Below are 24,484 nucleotides of genomic sequence, written 5' to 3'. Positions count from 1 at the left end.
ACATGTCCAATGAACAATTTCAACGCAACTGCATTAAACAGATGTTGGGGTCCTATTTTCTAGTGTACTGATGTAAATGTGCCATGTCCCATGTCGAGCATTCAGTACTTTAAGTCCTGGTCAACACCCCCTACTTACAGAAACAGCATACAAACATACAGTACAATGTGTCACACACTTATGCCATCAAACGCTGGGGTGTGTAAGACTATATACACACAAAAACATACAATGCTTCCCACATTCCATCACTGCATCCGTGTGTGTGTGTGTGTGTGTGTGTGTGTAGCCTTGGCATAGTCCAGCCTCAGTAAGAATAGCGGTGCTCATTTAGGAGGACGAGCTTGGAGTGGACAAATCATGCGAATGGGTTTGGGAAGAGAACAAGCGTTAGACCCAAGATGAAGGAAGGGAGGATGAATCACTACAGAACATTTGCCCTCTGTTGCATCCTCTTCCTCTTTCAATCAGGTAAGAGGGACTAATTTTTACCCCCTTTCCCTGTAGTTTGGAGCAGGTACTGCTGTGAAGTTTAGGTTTCCAGGTCTGGTACATGATTTTAGTGACAATATTCACAGAAAAGTCCAGTTTTAGTTGAACAAAGTTTGTTTGAAGGTGATTTGATGTAAAGTATATAAATCAATGCTTTTCATTATCTAGATGATGAACGTATTTCTGTGTAGCTACAGATTAAAGTAAATTCAGACATAACAAAGCAACTACAGTTTGATACTCAAACTAAGCTCAAAAACTTTGGCAAATTGTATTGTTTTATTCTGAAAACATCTTTAAACAGACTCAGTCCCACGCAAGCAAGTCTTAAGTTTTAGTCTGAAAAACGCACGTCATTACAGTATCTTCAACTAGCCCTTCCTAAAGGATCCATGGCATCCATGGCTGGTGCATGCAATGAGATAAAGAGAGACCTAACACAAATGGTTACTTCATATTTCCAAAGATACCAGCATGAAAGCGTTATTGGGTGCAATGCTTCCCAAAGCTGTTTGTGTTGGATTGCTGTACAATGTTGTCATCGGCAGGATCTGTGGAGCCCCTATGCGCTTCTGTTCTTCCAACTGGCCCGATTGTGCTTTCTCTCTGAGACTGCTTTTCATGCAGGAAGCCAGGCCAAACAATCCCAGCTTTTGTCTCCTCAATCCCAGATCGTCCTCTCTCGCACCAAGTTTGCTTGCCAGGAACATTTTCAGAGGACATACTGACTTGATAGATTTAGCATATTTGACATTTTTAACAAATTTTTCTGCACTAAACCACTGATTGTGACATTTACTAATGAATAAGAGGGTTCCCTGTCTGGTCTTTGGTCCCATAGGTCTTTCATTACTTGCCAAATTTGAGAATGATCATAGGATAATAATAATAATAATAATAATAATAATAATAATAATAATAATAATAATAAAAGTTTCATTTATATAATGCCTTTCACAATCTTTCACAATTGCTTTACATAGGAAAAGGGGGATGGGGAGCAGACTAAGCAATAAAGGAGGAAAAGTAGTGTTCAGGTGGCACGGTGGTGTAGTGGTTAGCGCTGTCGCCTCACAGCAAGAAGGTCCGGGTTCGAGCCCCATGGCCGGCGAGGGCCTTTCTGTGTGGAGTTTGCATGTTCTCCCCGTGTCCGCGTGGGTTTCCTCCAGGTGCTCCGGTTTCCCCCACAGTCCAAAGACATGCAGGTTAGGTTAACTGGTGACTCTAAATTGACCGTAGGTGTGAATGTGAGTGTGAATGGTTGTCTGTGTCTATGTGTCAGCCCTGTGATGACCTGGCGACTTGTCCAGGGTGTACCCCGCCTTTCGCCCATAGTCAGCTGGGATAGGCTCCAGCTTGCCTGCGACCCTGTAGAACAGGATAAAGCGGCTACAGATAATTGATTGATTGATTACTTTATTCTGAACAATAAAGAAGAAAGATATAAAAATTTAACTAAAAAATACAATAATCAAAACATCATCATAAACAAACAGAATAGCGTAGCCACAAGGCAATAACATAACAATGTTCAGAAAGGATTAGGAAGAAGTAATAACTTATCCAATCCTAATCCTCTATACCACCGCTAATCAAATGTCACTTTCCACCATAATAAACTATATATACAAAAGAAAACAAAAGCAATAAACAAAAAAGAAAACAGACCAAGATACCAAAACATACCGACATGGTATAATATCGACCAAATCAAATCATATATACAGATACTTATGTTATGCATATATACACACATACAATACATATATACAGTACATACATATACACATACCTATAGCTATACACTAAATACAAGAAGACCAGTCACAGACTTACTCTCAATTTCATCATCACCTATCTAGTCTGCCTGTCCTCATTCTCATATATTTTTATTAACATGTTTTTTATATAATGAGATGAGATGAGATGAGATGAGATGAGTAGTGTTCATTGAAGAGAAAATTCTTTAAGACTTTTCAGATTTGAAAGTAGAGAAAAAAGGGCAGTCATGGAGAGATTGAAGAAGAGATGTCCAGAGTTTGGGGTCCATGACACTGAAGCACCTGCCCCCTATGGTGGAAAGTCTGGTGCGAGGGATAGCAAGGAGATTATTGGTAGAAGACCTGAGAGGACAGTAGGGGGTCAGAAGCTTGCTAATGTATGGAGGAGCAAGGTTATGCAGGGCTTTAAATGTGAGAAACAAGATTTTGAACTTAATACAGGGCTGAACCAGTAGCCACTGTAACTGACAGAGGATGGAGGTGATGTGAGCAGAGCAGTTGGTATGAGTGAGAACTCTAGCTGCAGAGTTCTGAATATACTGTAACCTTTGTAAAGATTTAACCAGGTGGCCAATAAAGAAGGAATTACAGTAGTCTAAGTGGGACAGAATGAAAGCATGAACCAGAGTTTATGTATCATTGATAGTCAGATATGGGCAGAGACAAGCAGTGTTATGGTGATGATACACGGGGCAACTTTTTGGGCAATGTTGCCGAGCAACGTTGCTGGGCAATTGCGTTTTGACTCTTTTCTATTGAGATTGGGCAACATTGTTTCTTTCTGAATGGTTTTGATAATCTCTGGCGACTTTTTGAGATAAGCCAATCAGAACGCGAGTATCAAGTCATGTGACCTCCGGTGAGGTTTGGATCAGAAATTTCAAACAAATATGGCGGCCGCTCAGTGTCAGTGGAGTGAAGAGATGGAGAGACTCCTCATCTGTTTTACGCCGGTAAGTTATTTTAATATTCTATATGGAGGAATTTACCTCACCAAAGCTCTAAAAAACAACAGAGAGCTTGATTAAATGGTCACAGCAAAAATTAAGACATCGATTTTTTTTTTTAGCTAACTGTAAACTGCTGTTGCTAACTGTTGTTGCCCATTGTTAGTTGCCCTGAAAAGTTGCCCTGTGTCTCACCTAATTGCCCGTTGCCAGCAACATTGCTCGGCAACATTGCCCAAAAAGTTGCCCCGTGTATCATCACCATTACAGAGATGAAGGAATGATATTTTGGTTGAGGGACTTGATAAGTAGATCAAAGTTAAGTGACTGGTCAAATAGTACCTATGCCCAGATTTATGACAACAGGAACAGATTTAACAAGCACACCACCAATACTAACACCACGAGTTGGCCTAGTGGTTAGAGTGTCTGCCTCTTGACTGGGAGATCATGAGTTCTACTCGTGGTTGTGTCATACCAAAGGCCATCATAAAAATTGTACCTTCTGGTGAGGCATGCTGCAATAGATATGTGAATAGAGAGTCAAACTCTCATGGTTACCAGAGGATTAGCCTCCCACTGGAACCCTAGCTATGCAAGAGGCCAAGGGCTACTGAAATGGAAATTGGTGCCACTCGATGTGCCTTGTGGCATGGAAAGGACTTTGATTGATCATTACTAACAGAAAAATTGGAAGACTGAGATAGTAAAGATTTGGGGCCATTGGGCCAACCAATAAAATTCAGTTTTGTTTGTGTTTAACTTGAGAACATTATCCTGCATCCAAAGCTTTAAATCAGATATACCATCAGTTAGTGTATTGGGAGGAGAGCCTGAGGGGAGTGCATACTGAGATATAACTGAATATCATCTGCATAGCAGTGAAAGTTAAGGCCATGGTTACAAATAATCTGACCAAGGGGTAGAATGTAGATTAGAAAGAGAAGGGGCCCAAGAGCTGATCCCTGAGGGACACCACACGCAACAGGAGAGGTGGAGGACTTGTGTGGACCTAGTGTGATAAACTGTTGTCTGTTTGTGAGATACGTATGGCCTGAATCATTGAAGGGCTATGTCAGTGATACCAATAGAAGAAAGACAGGAAATGAGTGATTAACAGTGTCAAATGCTGCACTTAAGTCAAGGAGGAAGAGGATATAAAGAAACCACTATTGGCAGACAGGAGGAGATCATTAACAACTCACAAAAGAGCTGTCTCAGTGCTGTGACGTATACAGAAACCAGACTGAAAAGACTCATAGAGTGTGTTATCATTAAGAACAGTATGGAGTTGTGTAGCTACCATTCTTTCCGTCACTTTAGCTAAGAAAGGAAGATTTGAGATTGGTCTGTAATTGGAAAGAGGTGTTGGATTCAAGTCAGGTTTCTTGAGGATTGCTGGGTTTCATGTGACATCACATCCACCTCATTAGTTATTCAGAACTTTAGCTGGTGGTCAACCAAAACTCAGTTGACAAAGCGTTTGTACGAAGAAGGTGAATTGCTCGCATGAAAAATGCTTTACGCTTGTATTGTTTTAGGTTGTTCGAATTGATCAAACCATGAAACTGATAAAAGTTTTTTCAGGGTTCCCTGTGAAGCAATAAAAAAGGGTGAATGAACACAGGATTTCACAAAAAGACATTGAGAAAGGTGGCTTTTGAACCTCTCACTGAAATCGAAGGGAGCCGAGTCGAAGCATGCTCGAGTTTGGAGTGATCACTTCATGAAAGGTTTGTATTTCCCTCTCAGCTACGTCCTTAGTGTTTTCCAAGTACTTTTCTTGCTATGTGTCGTTATTTTACAGTACTTTTTTTAATCACGAAGCGCTAAAGTCCCCAGCTGTTTCTTTGTTTACTCCTCACTCCTCACAAAGTCCATATGCATGAAGGTTGAGACAAAATTCTTACCCAGCCGTACAGTTACAATGCGCTGTGATCACTTCTCCGTCTTGTTTAACTAAGATCCAGGTCTTTAAAGGGGTTTCTGATGATCTTTGTGAATGATTTACCTGAGAGATAAGTTTAAACACAAGTGAGAATCAAGCCAACTGTTGTTTGTTTATACTTCAACTTGCAGCGCTTCATTGTAAAGACGTGAATGAAAAGCTTAAAAAAACATACTTACACAGGCAAAAACAATACAGGATTCATTCGGCAGCAACTTCATACCGAGGTCCTTTACCCAGCCACATACAAAACAGTTGTAAGCCTCCATAATCTTCCACGCTTTCATTTGTTTTGCGGTGTAAAAGGACGTCTGCAACACCAGATAGTTTGAGATGTCCGGGAACTTGACTGAAGGGTAGTTTTCGAGATCGTATGACAAATCCTTCTTTCCCAGACTGTAGGGGTCGATTCCATTGCACATAGCAATCTTCTGAATATATCTAAAGCAAGCAGTGGCTTTTAGATGACAAGCATACTCTGATAAGTTATCGCTAATTGTTTGCACTACGGCAGCCATTTAGACCACCAGCTATTTCACTTCCGGTAAAACCACTATGGCCAAGTTTACATTAGACCGTATCTGTCTCCTTTTCTTCGCGGATGCACTGTCCGTTTACATTAAAACGCCTGGAAACGCCGGGAAACGGGAATCCGCCAGGGTCCACGTATTCAATCCAGATCGTGTCTGGTCCGGTGCTGTGTAAACATTGAGATACGTGGATACGCTGTGCTGAGCTCTAGCTGGCGTCGTCATTGGACAACGTCACTGTGACATCCACCTTCCTGATTCGCTGGCGTTGGTCATGTGACGCGACTGCTGAAAAACGGCGCGGACTTCCGCCTTGTATCACCTTTCATTAAAGAGTATAAAAGTATGAAAATACTGCAAATACTGATGCAAATACTGCCCATTGTGTAGTTATGATTGTCTTTAGGCTTGCCATCCTTCCACTTGCAAGTGGTAAGTGATGCGCATGCCCGACATGCACTGAGATCACACACACAGCGGCTCAGTCCCAAATCACTGCTCGTGCGCTTCACTCGCGCGCTCTGTGAGCTGCGCAGGGCCGGAGTGCGCACCCTCCAGAGGGCACTCGCTGTTCAGGGCGGAGTGATTTGGAGCGCAGGATGCCTGCGGAGCCGAGCGTATCCGTGTATTGGCGTTGCTATGTGTACGCGAATCGTGTATTGGCGTTGCTGTGTGCACACTAATCGTTTTAAAAACGTTAATCTGATGATCCGCTGATACGGTCTAATGTAAACCCCACCTAAGAAAAGTCACATGGCTGAAACCCAGCAATAGGGGTAACGACGGCCGTTTTGTTGGTAGCAGGGACAGAGCCTAAAGAGAGATATGTATTAATTACTATCACAATTGGGATATTGATTATAGATGAATACAGCTTAAATAGATGGGTGGGGCAAGGTCAAGCTGACAGGACAAAGGATTAGACTTAATGATGACTTCAGAGACAGACGGAGAGCCAACAGGTGTGAAATAAGTGAGTTTTGTAACCAGAGTAGGAAAATTAACAGGGGAGAATGAAGGAAACATATTAGGAAAGTAAAAATTAATTTGTTTGATTTTGTTTTCAAAAGAATCTAAAAAAAAAGCCTGACACTGCTCAGCTGTATAAGGGCATGCTAGTAATACAGGAGGTTGGAGGAGTTTGTTAACAAGCTTGAAGAATTTTTTTTTTAGCCTAGACTTAGCACCATTGATGATGGAGGAGTAAGAGTTATGAGCGAGCAGCATGGTGTCCCAATACTTGTGATATTGCTTTGTGTATAATTGTGAGTGGACAGTAAGGCCAGTTTTTTTATAAAGACTCTCAAGATGCCGGATATTATCCTTAATTACTCTGAGCTCAGGGGTGAATCAAGGACAGGAGCGGGACGCTGGGACAAGCCAATTATTTAAAGGGGCTCGATCATTGAGCAGTTCAGAAATAGTGTCATTATAAAGGGACACCATGCTATCAGGGGAGGAGAGTTTATGTAAGTCAGACAGAGATGAGGACTGAAGGGAAGCAGCAGACAGAATGGAGTTGTAGTAAGCCACCGCCGATCGTAGTTGACCATGGGGTACACTCGTCAAAGGGCTTTAGACTTTTTTAAAACAGCATCTGCTGTGGCTGATGAGTCTGATGTTTAAGAGACAAACTCTGCCACAGGTTTTGCAGACGTCGGTTGGTCCTTGATGAGATGCTGGGTGGTGCTCTTTTCGTCTCCGCCTTTTCTCGGCTGCATCAAGTTTGATTGCCTCTTCACCTTTCTTGAGCTGATGGTGTAAGATACTTTTCCATCTGGTGCGATTGCTTGCAGCGTCTTCCCAATTCTCTGTGTCGATGTTCAGGGCTTTCATATCATGTTTACATGCATCTATGGAATCCATCAGAATGGAGTTGACAAACCTAATATTACACCTAATATTAGGCTAATAAGGAAATAGATTGTTGCTGCCTGGTCACCAGGTCATAGGGAAAAAAAATTATAGGAATTCTGCCGAGTTAGGTGATTTTGCTGTCTATACTACTAAAGGAAGGCTGTCTGTCTGTCTGTCTGTCTGTCTGTCTATCTATCTATTTGTTCACCTATGCAAATTGACAAGGCTAGACTCACATACTGCATATTTTGCACACTGATTGGTGACATCCCAGAGGGGCCCAAGACAACATTTTCCATTTTCCAAAACATGGGATTGGTGCTAATCCAACACACTATTCATTTCCCATAGGCTGCATGCTCACGCTAACACACTGCGCACAACCTCAGTGGGGAATCCCCTCCCCGACTCGCCTGAGAGTTTCAATTGTACGGCAACTACAGCACTTGGGTAGACTGCCCAATTCCAAGCAGCTGTATGACCAAACCCTAGGACCAACACAGCCCCTGTGAAGACCACCGTTCATAGGAAATCAGGTTCATGGGCAATAACTACTAGTATGAATAAAGTCGGGCGGCACGGTGGTGTAGTGGTTAGCACTGTCGCCTCACAGCAAGAAGGTCCAGGTTCGAGCCCCATGGCCGACGAGGGCCTTTCTGTGCGGAGTTTGCATGTTCTCCCCGTGTCCGCGTGGGTTTCCTCCGGGTGCTCCGGTTTCCCCCACAGTCCAAAGACATGCAGGTTAGGTTAACTAGTGACTCTAAATTGACCGTAGGTGTAAATGTGAGTGTGAATGGTTGTCTGTGTCTATGTGTCAGCCCTGTGATGACCTGGCGACTTGTTCAGGGTGTACCCCGCCTTTCTCCCGTAGTCAGCTGGGATAGGCTCCAGCTTGCTTGCGACCCTGTAGAACAGGATAAAGCGGCTAGAGATAATGAGATGAGACGAGATGAATAAAGTCAGACAAATAGGTACAACTGCTAAACTCAGACTTCTTCCCTAATCTAAGCCTAAGGACCTATTCATGTGAATCAGTTTCTATCAAATGGCAACTGTGAGCATCAGTCTGGTTTGTTTTGACTGCTTCAATTTCATTTAATTATTGGGTGTCTTATGTAAAATTGGTACACTTTGGACAGTTAAAAGTTCTTAGCTTCCTAAAGAGCTCTTTCTGACAGTAAAATATTTAGTTGCACCTTTGATGGGTTTCTCCACAAAGGTAAGGATGCTGCACTTCTAAAAGTGTAAGTTGGACTGTGCACATTAGGCCTTGCTGATCAAGCTAGATATAAAAAGATTTATTCTTACATTTTTCACATAAATTTAATGAAAATGTTGTGAAACTTGGTGAGGGGTTTTCATATTAAGGGCTTAAAGGAAGGTTGACACGCTGCAGTGGCTGAGCTGCATTACTGGAAGATTTAGTGTGTGTCAAACAATGTCGCAAGAGTTTTGTGGAATACATCTTAATGAGTTTTACTATGGCAGTGTAAAGGAGGTAGTAGCTGGGTACATGCAGAGGCGAGAAGCTTCGACAGAATCAGCAGCATGCTTATTACAGTAAAGTACTACCTTCACACAGTGTAGGAGGTAGCTGAGAAGAGTAAATGAGAAAGGCATGACAGGAGAAATACCTTGGTGCACTGAATAACAACTACTCTTTACCTTCTTACTTATTATTGATAAGTTCAGGGTTGGTCAAATCAGCAAACAAAGCCACACTGAATTTGACCATCTTTTGCATAGGAGGCGTTGAAGGTATAAACATCACCAGTTTTGGGAATCTGATCCGAGGCACAGTAGGTGGGGAAGCCCTGTTCTCTGTCCGGTACTCCAGCACCAGTCTGGATCCACCAGTTATCAAATGGCAGCTCAAGAGGGAGAAACCAATCACGGTGGTCCAGTCGATTGGTACCGACATCATCGGAAACCTGCGGCCGGAATACCAAGACCGTATCCTGGTGTTTGAGAATGGCACTCTCCTACTGCATAACTTAAAGCTCTCTGATGAGGGAACGTATGAAGTGGAGATCTCCATCACTGATGACACCTTCACAGGGGAAGACAGCATCGAGCTCACCGTGGATGGTACGCTCTTATGTCTTAGGATATATCTGCTAATCTAAAAAAAAAATGGTTGCAGAAGACAAATTGGACTAAAATTTTAACATAGATTTTAAAATAAAATGATATTAAAGAATGATATTAAAATAAAAGTGAGTGGATGTGAAGTTTTACTGATTATTGGAATTTTAACCAATACTGTTTGACTGCCAACTGAAGGCCATGTTTTTTGTGACCTTACAACAAGGAGATCCCAAAGATCATTGGTATATGGTAGAGTGAGCATTACATTGAACACGCTGTCACTCAGCTAAGATCTTAACTCTTTGATGCTTTGGGAAAACTGGGGTACACATCATCGGTGATGTCCTTGATTTTAAATATTTCTGTCCTGACCCTCCCAACCTTTTGGTTTCTTTTCTTGTTTTCTTTGGTTTTCTAGGAAACATCACCAACTCCTGCTCTGCAGTGAATTGATGTGGCAATTTGCCTTTGATATGGGCATATATATATATATATATATATATATATATATATATATATATATATATATATATATAAAATTAAGAATAACATGCCTTGGCACTCGATATATTCTGATAATGTCTTCTTCTAGCATTCCAAATAAATTAACATGAGTGGAGAAAATTCTCTCTCTTCTACCACATGCTCTCTGTTCTTGGCAGCATCTCCTCCTCCTCCTGAATATCACAGCTATGTCAAGCAAGAAATTGGTTAAGACATGCTTTTTTCTGCATTAAATAAGGACTCAATTAGCAGTAAATCGACTACACACGAGCCTTAGTAAATCATGTTGCATGGTTCATGTAAATACTCTCCTCCCCCAAATGTTAAGGTCTGAAAGGGAAACTCCTACAAATACATCTGCCTTGAGGCCAGCTGCAAAAATAACCACACCTTTCCATCGCTAACTTTTCACAGCGGGTCTTTAGCAAATCTCAACAGTATTTTTTTAACACCAAAAGAGGATTTGCACTAACACAAATCATTAGTAAAGCTGACACAGTATGTACCGGTAAATAACACAATCCAAATCAGAAAAAGTTGGGACGGTATGTTGAAATTGAAATTAAAACAGTATGGGGTTGTCACTGTCATATTTTTCATTTCCAAATTCTCCACACATTCTCTGTTGAGGACAGGGGGCACAGGCACCCTCTTTTTCCACAGCCACGCCTTTGTAATGTGTGCAGAATGTGGTTTTACATTGTCTTGTTGAAATACCCCTGGAAAAGATATCGTCTTGAAGGCAACATATGTTGCGCCAAAATCTCAGTGTACTTTTCTGCATTAATGTTCCATCACAGAAGTGTAAGTTATCTTTGCCCTTTGCCAAGGGCACTGACGCAACCCCATACCATGACACACCCTGGCTTTTGGACTTGTTCCTGGTAACAGTCTGGATGGTTCTTTTTGTCTTTGGTCTGGAGCACACAGCATCCATTTCTTATAACAAAAAAAAAAAAAACATGGAATACTGATTTATCTGCCCACAATATACATCTTTCCACTGTGTGATGATCCATCCCAGATACCTCAAGCCCAGAGAAGACAATAGTGCTTCTGAACACAGTTAACATCTCATCTCATCTCATTATCTCTAGCCGCTTTATCCTTCTACAGGGTCGCAGGCAAGCTGGAGCCTATCCCAGCTGACTACGGGCGAAAGGCGGGGTACACCCTGGACAAGTCGCCAGGTCATCACAGGGCTGACACATAGACACAGACAACCATTCACACTCACATTCACACCTACGGTCAATTTAGAGTCACCAGTTAACCTAACCTGTATGTCTTTGGACTGTGGGGGAAACCGGAGCACCCAGAGGAAACCCACGCGGACACGGGGAGAACATGCAAACTCCGCACAGAAAGGCCCTCGCCGGCCACGGGGCTCGAACCCAGACCTTCTTGCTGTGAGGCGACAGCGCTAACCACTACACCACCGTGCTGCCCCCACAGTTAACATAAGGCTTCCTTTTTGCACAAAAGGTTTTAACTGGCATTTGTGGATGTAACTCAGTATTGTGGCAGGATGGCAACATTTGGTGTCAGAAGCGGGATCTCAGGAGATAGGCAGAGAGGAGACGAAGAAGCCAAGAAAATGACTTCGAGGAAAGACAAGAAAAAGCTTGGCGAAGAAGAGGGAGCAACAGGTGGCGCCACCGAGTCTACGGTACCTACTGTACTCCACAACCTGATATGGAGGATACAGCTCTTGGTCATCTGGCAAGGATGTTCGAGTCCTTCATGGAGGTGCAACGGGCCAGAGATGAGCGGCTGGAGAAGGAGTCTTCGGAGCAAGCCCACCAGTTCCAGGTCCTCTCATATCAGGTGAACCGACTGCAGCTGGATGCAGAGATGGCTCAAGGAAGGGCAAACACACCCGTTCCTTCAGAGCAACGGGTCCTGACACCTGAACCACCACTAGAGGCCGCCAGAGTAGGGAGAGGCTATAAATCAAAGATAACTAAGCTAGAAGACTCTGGTAACATCGAGCATTACTTGACCACCTTTGAAAGGTTAGCCACTGTCTTTGAATGGCCAAAAAAGGACTGGGCTGTTCACCTGATTCCACTGCTGACTGGCAAGGCCCGCAGTGCCTTTGTTGCCATGGATCCAGATAAGACCCTGGACTATGATTTCCTGAAAGAAGCAGTGTTGAAAAAGTATGAGATCAGCCCAGAGACGTATCGCTTGCAGTTCAGAGCCCTAGAGACCAGTCCAGATGAGACCCCGCAGGAGCTTTACATCAGACTCAAAGATCTCTTCTGTAAGTGGGTGAAGTACAACCAGAGCAGCAAGACAGCCCTTATGGAGACCATGGTGCTGGAGCAGTATCTGTGCATGCTCTACCCAGAAGTGAAGACCTGGGTTAAAGAGCATAAGCCGGCAACGGCAGCAGAGGCCGCCCAGTTGGTGGTGAAGTGAACGTGTCTTGTTAATTGAAGTTGCTCTTGATAGTGGTTCAGGGTCTGAGGACTTAGCCTGGCTATTTATGCTTGTTTATTTTCATTTTGTACAGTTTTTGTTTTTGTATATTTTTTCATGCACGTTTGTCATTGTAAATATTTGCACATTTGTAAAAAAAAAAAAAAGAGAAAAAGAAAGAAAAAATAAACGAAGCCTTTTCGTTGAAAACTATTTGGTCTCCTCCGTCTTCTCCGCTGCTGTGGCTATCCTGCCACACATATTGTAGCTTGACAAAGGTTTGCCAGAGTAATCCCAGGCCTAATGTGGTTATATCAGCTATAGATGAATGATGGTTCTTGATGCAGTGCCATCTGAGGGATCTGAGATCATAGGTGTTCAGATTAGGCTTGTGCCCTTGCCCTTTACACACTGAAATTCCTCCAGATTGTTGCAGGCCTGAAATGAAGGAATAAGTGTATATTAACAAATGAAATGAAGTTGATCAGACTGAACATGAAATATCCTGGGTTCATACTGTCTGCAATGAAATGCAAGTCAAAATAAATTTAGAAATCACTGCTTTCATTTTTTTAATTTGCATTTTCCTTACTGTCACAACTTTTTCTGATTTGGGGTTGTACTTATATATACTTGCTACATTTTTTTTAAGTTACAGTTAATGCTGTGGAATGTCCATAAAACAGGTTAAGGGTTTCTTTTTTAAAATCACAAACATTATCAACAGTCATTCTCTCAATTTTCTTTTATTTTCCTCACTCTCAAAGTCAATAAGTTTGTTTTCTAGACACTGGAAAGTGTAAAAAGTCTTTGTGATTGTGGAAAGCTGGAGACACTGGGGACTCCTATAAATGTTAAATAAACATTGCTGTATAGAAAGCATCACCTTGATATGAAATTATATACAGTGGTGCTTGAAAGTTTGTGAACCCTTTAGAATTTTCTATATTTCTGCATAAATATGACCTAAAACATCATCAGATTTTCACACAAGTCCTAAAAGTAGATAAAGAGAACCCAGTTAAACAAATGAGACAAAAATATTATACTTGGTCATTTATTTATTGAGGAAAATGATCCAATATTACATATCTGGGAGTGGCAAAAGTATGTGAACCTCTAAGATTAGCAGTTAATTTGAAGGTGAAATTAGAGTCAGGTGTTTTCAATCAATGGGATGAGAATCAGGTGGGAGTGGGCACCCTGTTTTATTTAAAGAACAGGGATCTATCAAAGTCTGATCTTCACAACACATGTTTGTGGAAGTGTATCATGGCACGAACAAAGGAGATTTCTGAGGACCTCAGAAAAAGCATTGTTGATGTTCATCAGGCTGGAAAAGGTTACAAGACCGTCTCTAAAGAGTTTGGACTCCACCAATTCACAGTCAGACAGATTGTGTACAAATGGAGGAAATTCAAGACCATTGTTACCCTCCCCAGGAGTGGTCGACCAACAAAGATCACTCCAAGAGCAAGGCGTGTAATAGTCGGCGAGGTCACAAAGGACCCCAGGGTAACTTCTAAGCAACTGAATGCGTCTCTCACATTGGCTAATGTTAATGTTCATGAGTCCACCATCAGGAGAACACTGAACAACAGTGGTGTGCATGGCAGGGTTGCAAGGAGAAAGCCACTGCTCTCCAAAAAGAACATTGCTGCTCGTCTGCAACTTGCAGACAAACTGTGGACAAGCCAGAAGGCTATTGGAAAAATGTTTTGTGGACGGATGAGACCAAAATAGAAATTTTTGGTTTAAATGAGAAGCGTTATGTTTGGAGAAAAGAAAACACTGCATTCCAGCATAAGAACCTTATCCCATCTGTGAAACATGGTGGTAATAGTATCATGGTTTGGGCCTGTTTTGCTGCATCTAGGCCAGGGCGGCTTGCCATCATTGATGGAACAATGAATTCTGAATTATACCAGCGAATTCTAAAGGAAAATATCAGGACATCGGTCCATGAACTGAATCTCAAGAGAAGGTGGGTCATGCAGCAAGACAACGACCCTAAGCACACAAGCCGTTCTACCAAAGAATGCTTAAAGAAGAATAAAGTTAATGTTTTGGAATGGCCAAGTCAAAGTCCTGACCTTAATCCAATCGAAATGCTATGGAAGGACCTGAAGCGAGCAGTTCATGTGAGGAAACCCACCAACATCCCACAGTTGAAGCTGTTCTGTACGGAGGAATGGGCTAAAATTCCTCCAAGCCGGTGTGCAGGACTGATAAACAGTTACTGGAAGTGCTTAGCTGCAGTTATTGCTGCACAAGGGGGTCACACCAGATACTGAAAGCAAAGGTTCACATACTTTTGCCACTCACAGATATGTAATATTGGATCATTTTCCTCAATAAATAAATGACCAAGTATAATATTTTTGCCTCGTTTGTTTAACTGGGTTCTCTTTATCCACTTTTAGGACTTGTGTGAAAATCTGATGATGTTTTGGGTCATATTTATGCCTGAATATAGAAAATTCTAAAGGGTTCACAAACTTTCAAGCACCACTGTATATTTCTCTATTATATAATCAAATATTTTTAATTCACTGATTATCAGTCCTAGATTATATGGCAAACCCACCATACAAGTCCCTGTGTATCACTCAATTGAGTATTTTTCACAGAGCCAATATCCACACCCTATGTGGATGTAACCACCACCACTGTTCTGGAACTGACTCAACATTTCACTCTGAACTGTTCTCACGACACCGGAACCAAGACCACGTACAGCTGGACGAAAGGTGGAAACCCACTGGTTAACCATACTCGCCTGCTGCTGTCTCCTGACCAGAAGGTTCTGACTCTCACACGAGTGCTGCTGGTGGATGATGATGTCTACACCTGTCTGGTAGAGAACCCAATTGGCAGTGTGAAGAGCTTGCCCCTGAAACTCACCGTTTATAGTAAGTAGTTATAGTGTTGTCTGTACAAATCTGTCAACTTCATTTCATAACATATCAGAGAGTAGAAAATGCCAAATTGCTCATTTTATGTTTACAGAAAGAAGCTCCCTTTACATCATCCTTTCCACAGGAGGCATCTTTGTCCTGATCACTCTGGTAACAGTGTGTGCCTGCTGGAAACCATCAAAAAGGCAAGAAATCTAACCTTTTCACTCCATTCAGCCAGTAAGAGTTATTTCTGACATTTGAGTCTGTCCTATATTGCAGAAGGAAAAGACAGAAAGTGAAGACAAACACACCAAGATCCAGCCCTGAAAGCCACCATATTATACATGAGGACAAACCAGAAGGTAAACAAGTATGCACTTGGAAAAATGCTGATTGAATTGCTTAGCCCTTGAAGGTGCTATGTAAAACCTTAAAATAGAAGGTTTCTCTTAATTATCTAGTTATCGAAAAACCATTTTTCTAGGAATATTTGCTATGCTGAAGTTTTCCACTTTCTAAAGACAATGAATGAGAGCTAAATGAAGGGATCTGTATGTGATGTATATACTATAGAGCTTTTATTTATAGGCATATAACCTGTGCAAAGGTTATCTTTCAATAAATATGTCTTACATTTAATACATGGATATTAAAGGAAAGTTTCACACTTCTGTAATATTCCTATATTTCTTTAACAAAGTCATTTAGCACAATCCCATTGTCATATGCTAATAGCTCCTCCCTGTTTAGAATAGCATGAACGCCATGGTTTGTCCTGGGTTTGTTTGTTTGTTTGTTTTATCTAGCATCCATAAACCAGTTGGCAGACCAAATGCAAATCAAATTTGAGAACTGAAAAAGCCAATCAGTTTCATCTGTGAGTTCACCGAGATGAGCTTTAACTTCATGATTTTGTAAACCTTTAACTCTTTCAGTGCTGAATACATTTTTAACTCTTTGGTCCTATCTTTGAAAGCTGACAGGAACATTTTTATTGTATTTATTTTTATTTTATTCAGCTCTGTCTCCAGTATGTTCAGTTTGACAGTCGTTGACGATAATACGCAATACCATACATCCGCAACTGAATACTTTCCTATGATATTATATAGACCCAAGTGTGAGATGAGATGAGATGAGGCCCAAGTGTTAAACTGGGAAAATACACCATTCATATTTTACATACAAACTACATCCGAGATATTGAGTGGCATATTTTTCTTCACTTGTGAGGAAATCGATGAATTGTTTTGAGAAATTTGGGTACTTTTTGTTTGTCAGTGTGTTTACATAATAAAAGGAAAATCACGTGTTGGCTTGAAGATATGAAGTTTTTCTCCTCATGTTGAAAAAGTCATATTTTTCATATGAAATACATTGCGGATCTGAGTGACATAATTCCCGATATTTCACTCCAGTGACATCACTCCCAGTGTTTTCCTGCTGACTAGACATGCATTGTCAAAATGGCAAAATGGTTCATCTTTAGAATTCTTTTGATTAACTTGTATATTCTGGGCATTTTTTTTTTTGTAGATGTGTCTATATAATATAAAGAACCTTACACAGTGGTGCGAAGATATTAAATTTATCTTCTCGTACTGAAAACCATATTCACCACTCAAAGATAAACTTCATATCTTTGTGGGACTGTGTTTGCCATGCTGTCAACAACCATTGCACACCACACAGTACACTAAAACTAGGTTACTGTAGGTCATTGCTGCATGCACACTCTAGTGAATGGTATCAAAATTCACTACATTTACGACATCTGTCGATGACCACCATTGATAGAAGCACTGTATCCATGCTGAAAGATTTATTATTATTGTTATTATTAGTAGTAGTAGCATTAGTATTAGTATTTTCAAGATTTGGTTAGCAAGCTATTACCCAGGTAGCAAAATATAGTGGGCCAGCATCAGCCATTTCATTGGGCCAGAATCATTTGTATCTTTGGGCCAATGTTGGGCCACCATGGCCAACAGACTTTTTGCCATGTGTAAATCCACCTTGCCAGTGGTGTTGGCCCAAAGTTAGTCTTTGCAAACATGGCACAACATTGTATAATAAGGGCCAACATAGTCTCCCAAAATATAGACAGTGATCTAGCATTAGTTTGCTACCAGTCTAGTAATTATAGATAAATGATGATTTGGATTGAATTCTAACTATCTCCTACTAGCTTCCATTTATTATTAGCATTATCTTTTGCTACGAACAATTCTGAAATGTTGCTCAGTAACAATTATGAAGAAATATTCCATTTTCATTTTCAATACATTCATTGCTCCCATTTTAGGCTATACTCATATCAGACTAATTTATACACTGGCGTATGTTTATTATGTTTATGTTTTAGATCATGTTGTCCCGCTAATGATGGATCATGAACGCAGGAATCCAGTCTCGCTTTACATCCTGAAGAAGGTACAAGCACGTCACCATCAAAATCATTAAACTCAATGATACTTGCCTGAGCACTCTCATGTCCAGAAATAGCTGTTCAAGTGGATAAGTGGCACATTACTTTAGTGTGATTCATAACTTATGTTTTGGTCAGCGCTGTTGTATAAAATTTTTCACAGATGAGATTCGACTCACATTCTGCTGAAAGGCTAATGTGGAGGAGTCACTGTGTGGAAATTTACAGAAGGTTTGAGAAGACTCAGTGTTCCACCATTCATGCAGGAATGGTGGAATATTAATGATTATTACTGCATTTAAATGAAGTCTTAGTCACCTGCTTTTGTGAGAGCATTCCACAATATTCCATAATATGGCCATGAAAGTTTAGTCAGTGTTTTTAGTAATATTTTAATGATGCATACTATGGGTGGTTTTAAATGGTTAACTATGGAGGATTTTCATGTGACGTCATCACAACTGTGGATTTGTTTACGCAGCCATGTTGCCTGGCAAGATTTGTGTTTGACAACGACCAGCACAAGTGTACACAAGTGATTCTAAGTCCAATTCAGTGCATCTACAGATAAACTTGTAGAAGTTCCATCTAAAAGAACAATGCCAGAGACCTATAGTGCTTTTGGATGGAATAATAGATGTGGAGATAAGCCTGGTCTAACTTTTTTCACCACTTTCCGGCAAACCCAGAAAGATGATAAAAATGGCGAGTTGCAGTTAAACAGGAAGGAAAACATTCCTGTGTGTGTAGAGAACATTATATCAGGTTAGTGTGAAAGCTCTGCGCAATGTTAAAATGCAGATCTGGATGTGGGATTTGGACACGATATATTTTATTAGATCTAATGCTTGGCTCGACTAGCAGCATGTTTATTATGTATTGATAATGTAGATGAGGCCAAACACCATAAATTATGCTAGATCTAGGCCCTGGCTTGTTTATTATGATTATAAGTCCACGTTTGAGCTTACCTTTGTCATAATAAGGTATTTTTCTCTATCAGGAATTTCCCATACCATTCCAGCACAAAACCTGCCTCAAAATATTGGGAGTCATCTGTACTTTTGTAAACCTTTAGCACCTCCGGTGTATTTAGAAGTCCAAATACCAAATAGTTCAGGATGTTGTAGTGTCCCAAATCCAGTAGCTGGTTTGCCAAACACTTTTCAAGTGGAATAAATACATTTGTGGGTAAATTAAGAAGAAGAAGCCTTTATTTTTGTCACATGTACACTCAAACACAGCAAAATTCCTCTTCTGTGCTTACCCCATCCGAAGCGGTGAACACGCGTGCACATGCACACAGAGAAAGAGAGAGAGAGAGAGAGAGAGAGAGAGAGCAGTGTGCGGAATAAATAAATACATCTGTGGGTAAATTATATCAATGCTCGAAAAACCTCATGTCCGATCGTCCCAGATGACTAAAGTCTGTGCAAGGATGAATAAAACTTTAATGGACGTCAAAAGTTAGTGCTGGCAACCTAAGCAGCACAGGCACACAGGCGCTAAGAGAGCAGGAAACCAGTCTAAAGTAGCTTGTCTCATTTCACAGCAAATGCATTAAAAAGTTTTATTCATCAACACGACAATATATAAAAGTACAAAAATATTTTGAGGAAATCATTCAAATTGCCTTGTTTTTGGTTATAAGTCATCGAAGTACTGTATGTGTGTGTTCGAGTGTATTGGAAAAGCTCGGCTCAGAGGGGTCCACGTAATTACGTAATTACAGTATACCAATTGGCTAAGGGCGACGAGGGTCAAGGACATCGTGTGCCAGCAGTGCGGTTGAAGCAGGCAGGTGTCAAACTTGGAACTTTTATATCATGATTGGAGTTAATAATAAATGATATCACTGAATAATGTTCCTTACCTCTAACCAGTATATATTATGATTTTTTAATTGTTTTTGATGGTTTCATATATTTCATAATGATATACTTTTTTATATTCTAAATATTTATCACCATACCATCATTGTGGCACGGGACCCTGTGATTGGTGGACAGCTGACAAAGGGTGTCTCCCATTGGTTGTAAATCGTGACATAAAAATCGCAAACACATACGGGACCCGCTGATTGGCTATTCACATACTGAAGCCAAGTGGAGGCGTCCAGCGTCTGTTGCTGTGGTTCGAAGAAAACTACAGCTAAAAAAGCTCTACTACAAGATTACTTGGATAATCTTAGTCAGAAAGAAGCGCAGGATAGATATACACGTAAATTAGAGTTTATTAGTGGTTCTGATCCGTACAAAATTCCTCGAAATGACTGGAGTGGGGTGGCACGGTGGTGTAGTGGTTAGCGCTGTCGCCTCACAGCAAGAAGGTCCTGGGTTCGAGCCCCGGGGCCGGCCTTTCTGTGTGGAGTTTGCATGTTCTCCCCGTGTCCACGTGGGTTTCCTCCGGGTGCTCCAGTTTCCCCCACAGTCCAAAGACATGCAGGTTAGGTTAACTGGTGACTCTAAATTGACCGTAGGTGTGAATGGTTGTCTGTGTCTATGTGTCAGCCCTGTGATGACCTGGTGACTTGTCCAGGGTGTACCCCGCCTTTCGCCCGTAGTCAGCTGGGATAGGCTCCAGCTTGCCTGCGACCCTGTAGAAGGATAAAGCGGCTAGAGATAATGAGATGAGATGAAAGATGAGATGACTGGAGTGACGATGCAGATTTGTGGCCTAGCGTTAGCTGCATGTTGGAATATACCTTCTTTTTCCCAAAATGTCCCGACATGGAAGAACAGTTTTAAAAAATTACAGAAGCAAGAAAACCTTCTTTGTATAAAGACTTTTTCCCAACATCAGCTTTTGGGAACAGAATGTTATGAAAGCCAAAGCATTAAGGGCTTTGACTTGAACTGTGGGCTAGATCTTATTCCCACTCGTCCATGTCTCAGCAACCCCAAGGACATGTACCGTAGTTACACAGCTATCTGCACTCTATCATTGATACAGTGATGCTTATTACTGTTAAAAAAATATCTGAAGTGTCATTATTTGTAAAATAACAAAATATCTTGCTCTAGACTTTCAAACAATATTGTAAGATTTTATTTTAATTTTATCTAATAGTGGATGGTACGATAATTACAAACACTAACAGAATCGGCACATTTCAGTTGTAGCTGTAGTCATATAGTAACTATAATCATTCTTGTAATAATAATTTCAATAAACGGTTAATGTTCAGTTCCCTTTTCATTAATTCTCAATTCAAAGACACAACTGGGTCACACAGGTTGATCAGTGTGTAACGGACAATAACAATTTTATCCAAAATAGTTTTTCCTGCCTTAGTCGATTTATTTCCATTTCACATGCGTGCAGCTGTTATAAAGTTCAGTGTGTGTGTGTGTTTGTGTAGAACTCTCTTGAACTGTAGGTTCATTTCTACACTCTGGTTCCACGGTGACATTTTGCACAGGACTGGGTTCCTTTAATAACAGAAACAAAGCTCCAGCATTATTATTACACTCATTCAAAACTCTACAGCTTAATATACCCTAATCAGTGGTTCCCAAACTTTCTCTGCTGGGCCCCCCTTTGGTAGATAAGAAAATTTTGGGGGCCCCACAGACAAAAAGAGAAAAAAAAAAAGTTAAACAGGACACACATACACATATTTTGTTTTCAGACTCCATTGCAGTTTATTAATACAATCCTCAACTTTTTTGAACAAATAAAAGTAAACTGCCATAAACTACAGGTTGCAATATAATTATTTTAAGTATAACTGTTTTCAAGCACCTTAACTGTGTAACAGGTTTCTTTTTTTTAATATTCAACATTGCCCCGCGCCGCCCCCCGCAATGGCTCTGCACCCCCCCTGGGGGGGGCGCACCCCCCACTTTGGGAACCACTGCCCTAAATTATTAATTCATCTACTACTAGAACTTTTCTTTCTGAATGTGTGTGCATATATTGGTGTTATCTCATCTCATTATCTCTAGCCGCTTTATCCTTCTACAGGGTCGCAGGCAAGCTGGAGCCTATTCCAGCTGACTATGGGAGAAAGGCGGGGTACACCCTGGACAAGTCGCCAGGTCATCACAGGGCTGACACATAGACACAGACAACCATTCACACTCACATTCACACCTACGGTCAATTTAGAGTCACCAGTTAACCTAACCTGCATGTCTTTGGACTGTGGGGGAAACCGGAGCACCCGGAGGAAACCCACGCGGACACGGGGAGACATGCAAACTCCACACAGAAAGGCCCTCGCCGGCCACGGGGCTCAAACCCGGACCTTCTTGCTGTGAGGCGACAGCGCTAACCACTACACCACCGTGCCGCCTTGCTTCACCTATATATAAAAAAAAAAACTGCATTCTGTCCTCTCCAAAATAAAATAAAGCTCTGGGCAAGTGGAATTATTTTGGGGGCAAGTATGTTTTGGGTGCTGCTTGCCCATTGGGCAAGTAAGGCTGGGAGATCTTTTTCGAGGACTGTATATGGATCTGTGATTCCTGCATGTTTCAGCTTTTGGATGTAACGCGATCTGCTGGTATAAAGCACATTTTTAATCATTTCAGAGAGAGTGTACTGAATACAGTTGTCTCGATTTTCATTATGAACTGTTGCGGCTGTTTTGTTGTTTACCCGGCAGTATGGCGGACACTGCGTGAAAAACAAAATTCTGTGACGTCAGTGAAAGTCCTCTATAGAGAGGTTTAGATGTCTGCTACTTCTGAAGTGTGTTTGTAAGCTGGTTTTGCAGCGTGGCTTGAACAATTCTTATCACCTGTGCTGTATGTCAATGAGACCCTTCTTCATTGGGGTGTATCAAGGATTTCAGAGTAATATTGTTTTATTTAGTATTTAATCCTTTCATTTTAATGTAATATTTATTTAATCTGACTGATGTCAATGTGCAAAGAAAGTAAACAAAAAAAAAAAAAACGTATCAAGCTGCAGCTCCTCCTGCAGCTCCGTAGGCATAAAATTGATGCTCATCTAAAACTATATCTCATCTCATCTCATTATCTCTAGCCGCTTTATCCTTCTATAGGGTCGCAGGCAAGCTGGAGCCTATCCCAGCTGACTACGGGCGAAAGGCGGGGTACACCCTGGACAAGTCGCCAGGTCATCACAGGGCTGACACATAGACACAGACAACCATTCACACTCACATTCACACCTACGGTCAATTTAGAGTCACCAGTTAACCTAACCTGCATGTCTTTGGGGGAAACCAGAGCACCCGGAGGACACAGGGAGATGCAAAGTCCACACAGAAAGGCCCTCGTCAGCCACTGGGCTCGAACCCAGAACCATCTTGCTGTGAGGTGGCAGTGCTAACTGCTACACCACCGTGCGACCTTTATACCTAATATCATGGCAAATTAGAACCCAGAAGTAATTAGTATTAATCCAATTCTTCTTCTCCAATCATTCTACAGTGTAACCTGAGACTTTCGTTTAGTTGTTGTTGTTGCTTCAGTTACATTTTCACAAATGCACAAACACAGAGTATAAACCAGGCCTAATGTTAGAGCATTGGAGACATTTCGCAGATTCTATAAATTCATACAATCATACGGTATTCCTTTGTTAGAAGTTGTACAAATGTTGCAATGAATGGGGTTGACCTCACTAGAATATGGATGTTTGGCCCTGCAGGACCCTCCAAGCGAAGAACCTGCTTCAGTGTGCAAAACATGCACGAGCAACGGTGGCAGCCCCTCCAGCAAAAGGAGCTCCGCCCCCCCTCGTTCACACTCACCTGAACCTCCAGCACGTGCGTCTCACCGTTACCCACGCACGCCCACCAGCTCCCCTCCTGTGCGCCACGGCCGGAGGCGGGGCCATAGCAGGAGCCCATCTGCTCGCGCACCTTCCCCACCACGTACCCGCACCTCCTCCCCTCAAAACCGCTGGCCTGCGGATTCACCTCTCACTGAACCAACGAAAAGCTTCATCCAGCCTGTCATGCTGCTCCGAGAGATAGAAGAAGGACTTCCTGTCAACTAAGTTGTGTTCAGGGTGTGTTTCCGGGACTGAGACGAATGTGTAAATATGTAAATATATATATAAATGTTTAAAAAATTCCACATGCCAGTGTCTTTATTTTACGAATCATGATCTTTATTCGCCAAGGTTTATGAGGAATTTTTCTTGCTGCACAGTAGAATGAATATTATTATATAGAATAAAAAAAAAATTACACTCTCACAGAAATACTACTTAACTATACCTTGTATATATGGTATATGGGGGGTACCCTCAAATGTACATCTTTTGTACCGTTTAGAATGTTTTTTTACCTAGAAATGTGTGCATAGTGTAAATTGTAAGCTTTATCCTGTTAAAAAAAAAAAACTACAAGCCTGTTATATTCATGGGAAAAAGAAAGTACACCCTCCTTCAATTCTATACTTTTATTTATCAGGGCCTAATTAACAGTTGTGTGGTCCTTACCAACTTCTATAAACAAGCAAACAAATGACCTAAAAAAAACAGATTTCAACATGTAGTCATTTTTTCTCAAAAACTAAAGCTAAAACTAACATTCAGAAACCAGGTTGGAAAAAATAAGCACACCCTTCCTTTTTCTGCAATCATCTCATCTCATTATCTCTAGCC

At 41.3% G+C, this 24,484-nt stretch overlaps 1 protein-coding gene across 1 annotated transcript; it reads left to right on the top strand.

Moving 5' to 3' along the window:
• Positions 1–370: 370 nt before the first annotated feature.
• Positions 371–24,021, top strand: hepacamb (hepatic and glial cell adhesion molecule b). Its single transcript, XM_060913462.1, has 7 exons — positions 371–471; positions 9,302–9,643; positions 15,202–15,483; positions 15,581–15,674; positions 15,751–15,833; positions 17,837–17,904; positions 23,522–24,021. Exons 1-7 carry the CDS (start codon positions 402–404, stop codon positions 23,870–23,872), a joined length of 1,290 nt encoding a protein of 429 aa, XP_060769445.1. The 5' UTR covers positions 371–401; the 3' UTR covers positions 23,873–24,021.
• The last annotated feature ends 463 nt before the right edge of the window (positions 24,022–24,484 follow it).

The sequence above is a fragment of the Neoarius graeffei genome, chromosome 28 (genome assembly GCF_027579695.1).
Source record: "Neoarius graeffei isolate fNeoGra1 chromosome 28, fNeoGra1.pri, whole genome shotgun sequence".
NCBI classification, from domain to species: Eukaryota; Metazoa; Chordata; class Actinopteri; order Siluriformes; family Ariidae; genus Neoarius; species Neoarius graeffei.
This window is presented reverse-complemented; position numbering and strand designations above follow the sequence as displayed.